General features: G+C 37.8%; 1 protein-coding gene across 1 annotated transcript; it reads left to right on the forward strand.

The window, feature by feature from the left end:
• The first annotated feature begins 271 nt into the window (after positions 1–271).
• On the forward strand, positions 272–4,825 carry LOC113280010. Its single transcript, XM_026528645.1, has 7 exons — positions 272–1,312; positions 1,375–2,312; positions 3,122–3,265; positions 3,446–3,545; positions 3,633–4,139; positions 4,418–4,591; positions 4,694–4,825. Exons 1-7 carry the CDS (start codon positions 272–274, stop codon positions 4,823–4,825), a joined length of 3,036 nt encoding a protein of 1,011 aa, XP_026384430.1.
• The last annotated feature ends 1,868 nt before the right edge of the window (positions 4,826–6,693 follow it).

Here is a 6,693-nt window from a genome sequence, read left to right on the forward strand (position 1 = left end):
AACCCTCTCTCTCTGTCTCTCTGTGTTTACTTCAGTTCTGTACATTTACCATATGCTTTAATGGTTCAGTTAAGTGTATCCTTGCTATCTTGTGGTCAATAACTAAGTATATGGTGGTTCTATACTCCTAGTGGTCTTACATAGGCTACTTGTATCTTATACTCTCTTATATAAGATGGGAGTGGCGTCGTTAACTGACAGGGCATCGGCAACCCTGGACCACTAGGATTTCTTCATTTAATCTTTTAAAGTCTGTATTTTGAAGGGTAATATGTCGTCTAATATTGACAAGAGGTGGATGGATTGTCCTCGTAAGTCTGAAGAGTATATACAAGGAGTAAGGTCATTTATAGAGTTTGTCAAGAATAATGGTGGTCAGAGTACTATGTTTTCATGTCCTTGTAAATGCTGTAACAACGGTAAAGGCTCACTGCCACTTGGTGAGATTTCGTACCATTTTTTCAAACATGGGATTGTATCATCATATAAAATATGGCGTTTTCATGGTGAAAGTTCTGTGGTTGAAGTGCAGCAAGCACATAGGGGTAATAATTTAACAGAAGGTGTAGATGCCAACGTAGGAGATGCAGTTGAAAATTTTGAACATGTAGTTGATCCTTCAGCGGACCCTGTTGTCGGCCCTTCAGTTAACGCTGCAACAGAAGGTGCAAATCAGAATGTTGGAGAAGGTGTAGATGTGAAAGTTGGAGATAGAGTTGATGAGAATACTGGAACTAGCAGGAGTAAGAGAAGACAATTTCTACATGAGCGTGCAAGACAACCTTTGTACAATCTATGTCCTGAAGGAAAAACAACCCTTTACGTTGCTATGATGCTGACTAACATAAAGACCCAATATGGAATCTCAGACACCGGTGCTACTGCAGTCTTTGAATTGATGAAAGAGTTGCTCCCTGAAGGAAATACTTTGCCGTGTAAGTTTGCTGAAGTTAAAAAGATGATTCAAGAACTAGGGATGGATTATATAACATATGATGCGTGTGTAAATGACTGTGTCTTTTATTGGAAGGATAAAAGTTTATTGTTCAAGTATCCTGTTTGTGAAGAACCTAGATATATAAAAGTTTTCAATGATGAGAGGAAACTGACCCAAGTTGCGCAAAATACTTTGAGGTATTTTCCAATTTTTGAAAGGTTGAGAAGGTTTTACAGTATTCCATGGATAGCAGAGGCAATGTATTGGCATTCTAAAGCGCAGTCAGATATGAATGTGATGCGACATCCAGTTGATTCTGCAGCTTGGCGGTGTGCGGATAAATTTTCTCTAGAGTTCGCCAAGGAGCCACGGAATGTTACACTTGGGATATCAACGGATGGCTTCAACCCTAATGGATGTTTCGGTATGAATTACAGTTGTTGGACGGTAATTCTACAGCCGTACAACCTTGCTCCTTCTTACTGTATGTTGCGGGAATTCTCAATGTTGGCACTGTCGATATCTGGCCCAAGAGCACCGGTAAAGATATTGATGTGTATTTAGAGACACTGATAGATGAACTGAAACTTTTACGGAATGAAGGTATATTAACATACGACTCCTCCACTAAGACTGAATTTCTGATGAAAGCGCGACTGTTATGGTCTATCCATGATTTTCCAGCTTTGGGTACTTTATCTGGATGCGTGACTCATGGGTATTATGCGTGTCCGAATTGTGGAGACAAGACAATTGTTGATTGGCTGCCGTTCAGTAAGAAGATCTGTTACATGGGATACCGTAGATGGCTGCCAGCAAAACACAAGTATAGAGATGATAAATTGAATTTCGCCGGTGGGGCAGAACGCGGTGTAGCTCCATGGCCACTGACATGGTTGCAGGTTCAAGAGATGGTATGCAATCTGAAATGCAAACGAGGGAAAGGAAAACAACCAGCAAAGAAACGTAAAAGAGGATCTGAACATGGTGCTGATGAAGAAGAAGAGGTATCTGACCACCAGTTGTTTTCAAGAAGATCAATCCTAAATGATTTACCGAATTGGGGTTCAAACTCTATTCGGCGTTGCACAAATGTTATGCACACGGAGAAGAATATAACTGAACATATTATAAATACTGTAATGGGGAGTAAGTCAAAAGATAGTGCTAATGTGCGTAAAGATTTGGAGTCTATGGGGATTAAAAAGAAGTTATGGCTGCACACAGATGAAGTGACTGGTAAAACATCAATGACAGAGGGTAGTTTTGCGATGACGAAAAATGAGAAAGTTACTCTTTGTACTATTTTGAAGAACTTAAAGGTCCTTTCAAATTTCTCTTCCAATCTTCGAAACAACGTCAGCATCAATCCTCCGTAGATAAAGAACCTCAAGTCTCATGATTACCATGTTCTAATGCAACATCTATTTCCTTTGCTGGTTCATGTCGCGACCTCCCTACCTAAAGATTTGTGTGTTGTACTTCACCGGATAAGTATCTTCTTCAAAGTACTGTGCGCGAAGGTCATTAACAGAGAACATCTTTTAAAAGCAAAGGCAAGTCTAGTGGAAGCAATGTGTGTACTGGAAAAACATTTTCCTGCATCATTTTTTGTAATTAGCATTCACCTGATGGTGCATCTAGCGGATGAAGCACTAATCTGCGGTCCTGTCAGATTTAGGTGGATGTACCCCTTTAAGAGGTAACTACCGCAACTTACTTTGTTGGTTAGAAATATCATGTTTTTCTTGTCGTTTTCTTTTGTTATTGTAGGGGTAGTCCATGTTTTGCTGTGAATACATAATCTAAGAGCATAGCTAGCATTGACATGTGCAAAAATACATAATCTATGTAGATTTTGAACAATGAATTGAATCAATACATGCTAGGTTTCCAAGTATTTTGGTACTGCCACATTCGATGTGCATTGATATTCAATGAAAGATGTCCCATTTAAACTTGTACTGAGGAACATATAGAGGAACATATAAGAGACTAACTTTGATATTGTAAATGACTTTTCAAGTTTTACATATATATATAACTTGTACTGAGAAACACTTTGCTGTTTTAGAATTTTTATGAGCCAAACATGATCATGCTTTCTGATTTATAACTTGTTCAGTTGGTGTTACTGAACTGCATTACTGGAGCTAATTAAATTTTTGTCACTGATTTCTGCAGGTTAATGAAAGGTTTCAAAGGATTGGTGCGCAATAAAAGATACATTGACGGGTGCATTGCAAGAGGCTATACGCTGCGAGAAGCTAGCTTATACTATATGGAGGACATATCAAAAGATGGTGATGGTACTCATGTGCAGTTTAAGTAATGCCAAGGACATTACTATAAATCATGTGCAGTTTGAACAAGCTCGCAGATGGATACTTTCTAAGTATGTAGGAATCGATGAATGAGAAAGGTGAAAGTATTAGTTTTACACGATGAGTTGTTGTTGGTAATTGAGGTTATTGATATAATATTGCTTGAATTGTTATATGATTGTAGGAAGTATGATTCCTATGTTGTCCACGCCAAGTCTCACAGTCAGAGAAATCATTCGTCCAACCAGACCACAAAGACTTTTCATTTATGGTTGCGCGACGAGGTAATGTTTTAGGTTTTCAGGATTGGTTTGTATTAAAATCAATTGTTGTTTTGGTTATGCAAATAAATTGAACATGTTCTTTTACAGTTGTTAGAAGCCAATGAAACTGATTCATTTCTTTGGCGACTCGTGCAAGGACCTCTCTTCAAAGCACAATCATATGCAAAATACCAATTCAATGGCTTTACTTTCTCCCCACAAGATTGCGATGTGAAGCGGGTATCACAAAAAAGTGGTGTGTCGATGAAAGCTATTACAAGTCATAGAGCTAAGTCGACGGACAGAAATTACAAAGAAGCTGAAATTACCTATTATGGAGTCATTAAAGAGATCATCAATTTAAATTACTTGGAATTTGAAGAAAAAATATTCCATTGTGATTGGGTCAGAGTTAAAGATAAAACTAATGGATGCCAAGTTGATGCAAACTCAAATGTGATGAAGGTTAACTTATCCAAGCTGAAAAGTATCAACAAAGTGGTTGATGAGCCGTTTATCCTCGCATCTAAAGCAACCCAAGTGTTCTACTCAACGGATCTTTCTCCACAAGGATGGTCTGTGGTGTTGCATTCATCTCAGAAGTTAACGTCCGCAGTAGATAAGCTTGAATTTCCCACAGTTTATTAGTCAACTCTGACTGATAATGAGAGCTTAGAAAATCTTATTTCTGTTGATTCTGTAGTTTAAAGGATTTGTGAATGCGCTCTTTTTATGAATTGTTTGGTTTGATGACTTTCACTATCTTAATACTTTATATTTATTTGAGAAGTTTTTTCTGTTTTCTTATGTGGATGGTTATATTCTATTGATGTTCTTTTTTGACTTTGTTTTCACCTGCGCGATCTTAATCTTTCACATTTGGTATTTTACAGGTTATTGTGGCAGCAGCAGTGGAGGTCGACGAATATGGACTACCAATTTCTGCCAATGCAACAAAAGTAGGCCACAATAAGGGCGCATTGGTTCGTACCCATGTTCCTATTTCGTACAAAACCTGGAGGAAAGTTCCTGATAAGTACAAGGAAGATGTTTGGACTGAACTTAAGGTACAAATTTTACCTCATGAAATGATTTTTGCTCTACTTCTTAGTTACTTTATTTGAAGGATTACACATTTAGGAACCCACTGATTACCTCTGTATTTTCAGAGATCATTTGATTTACCTGAGACTTCCAAGCCCATTATGTTAAAGGGGATGTCTGATCCGTGGAGGAGATTCAAGTCTGAGCTGCGAATCGACTATTATGATATAATGATACTCATGAAGAAAGGATTGTGATTACAAATACTCCTCCAGGTGTCGAATCATAAGATTGGATAAAATTCTGTGAAAATGATAAAGATGACTCAGTCCAACAAAAAGGAGCTGCTAATAAGAGGAAAAGAGAACTATATGACTACTCTCACACCTCCGGATACAAGCCTCATTGTTTGGTGAGAGCTGAACTGGTAGATCTTTCATTTCAATGATGCAACTTACCTCATACCTGAAACTGTTGTGGGAAATGATTGATTCATATTCATTGTATTTGTAAATGCAGGTGGCTGCGAACCCTGAAGTACAAATCACTACCTCTGATGTGTGGATTAAAGCTCATTCATAGGAGGGTGGGGTAATTTTACCTAGTGCACAACCATACTATGTGAGTCAGATTCATTTCAGTTATATGTAGTCTTTTTTAACTATATATATACTAGTTAGTGATCAGTATTATAAGAAAGTGATTAGTATATATGCTCAACACTATAGGAACAACTTACTCAGGTGCTAGAAGGCATCAAGGAAAAACTCGATGCAGGTACTCCGGTAGAAGAAACTTGTGCAGTGACTAAGTTGTTTGGGAAGTATTCAAGAGGACGTGTTCGTGTTGTAGATCCTGTTTCTCATATGCAAGTTGAACTCTCTGCTCCTGCTCGTGCTAAATTAGCTGAACTCAAGTCTAAAGTTGGAGTTCTTACCAGCAAGGTGGAAGACTTAGGTAGAAAGATGGGAGTTCTTATTGAAGGCTTAAAAACATTATGCTACACAGTGAAGGATATTCAAGCTGCAATGCCGTCAGTTGTTGGCTAAAACATGTGTAGCACTTCACGTGGTGAGAACTGTGAACAAGGTCATGATGGTTCACCTTAATCATGTTTAGTTGCTCACACAAGCTCACCTAGTCATGTCATACCACCAGATACTCACACAAGTTCACCTAGTCATGCCATATCACCAGCTCGATCAGCAGTTGGTGATATGCCGCAGCAGAAGTGTTCATTGTTGAACATAGATGATGATATAATTGCAACTGGTAAAGTTTGTACTGGTATTTCAGTACTTATGGCTCATGCCTCACTTGTATCTGCTACTCATTTGAAGGTGTTGCTTGACGACATTCTCGTGCCAGATGAAAAAACCGTGAAAGCTAACACGTTCGCACCGACCTTTGGAGATGTTGGACTTGGAGGTTTTGTGGTTCATCCAAAGAAGTTCACCGTCACATATGATTAAGATGAATTCACTACTTTTTTGGAGATAAGTTATGAAGTTCTTCATGGATTTCTCATCCATCTTGCATCACTTATATAAATGTCTAACTAACACATGGCTTTACTCTTTTTTTTTTTTTTTTTTTTTTTTTTTGCTTATGTTCACACTTTTGTATGTATGCTGAACTCACTAATATGCATACTCTTATGCATTTGTGCATGAGGAAGATTCTTATCCTATTGTGCTTAAGGAAGACATATATGCAGTTGCGCATAAGAAGTATTTAACTACACCTAGAAACAACTGATATTTTTGATATATGTATGTGAACAGAAATGGTTTATGAATTATATCTACTTTTTATTGCCTTGTTTCTATTTGTTGTATATATGTATATGTGGGTGGTATTTCTATTGTATATGATTCCGCAGGTGGCTTCATTTAAAGTCAATTGAAGCACTAGTAGCCACCCGGGAAATATAAATCCCTGGTAAATACTCCACTTGCTTGTACTTATATTATTAAGTTTATGTTTAAGGAATCTGATCTTCTATCTACTTGCGAGGTATTGTGCTAAATGTTGATTTTTGCTGAGTGAGAAGTGAACTGATGTGAGATCAGCATCAACTTGTGCAGGTATAATTCTTCTTTACCATTCTGAAATTCCTTTTAGG

Source organism: Papaver somniferum, chromosome 5 (genome assembly GCF_003573695.1).
Source record: "Papaver somniferum cultivar HN1 chromosome 5, ASM357369v1, whole genome shotgun sequence".
Classification (NCBI taxonomy): Eukaryota; Viridiplantae; Streptophyta; class Magnoliopsida; order Ranunculales; family Papaveraceae; genus Papaver; species Papaver somniferum.

Coding starts and splice junctions, on each gene's coding strand:
- LOC113280010 (XM_026528645.1), top strand. CDS start 272: ATGTCGTCTAATATTGACAAGAGGTGGATGGATTGTCCTCGTAAGTCT. Junction 1,313..1,374: donor TCGCCAAGGAGCCACGGAAT/GTTACACTTGGG, acceptor TATGAATTACAG/TTGTTGGACGGTAATTCTAC. Junction 3,266..3,445: donor GGTACTCATGTGCAGTTTAA/GTAATGCCAAGG, acceptor ATATGATTGTAG/GAAGTATGATTCCTATGTTG.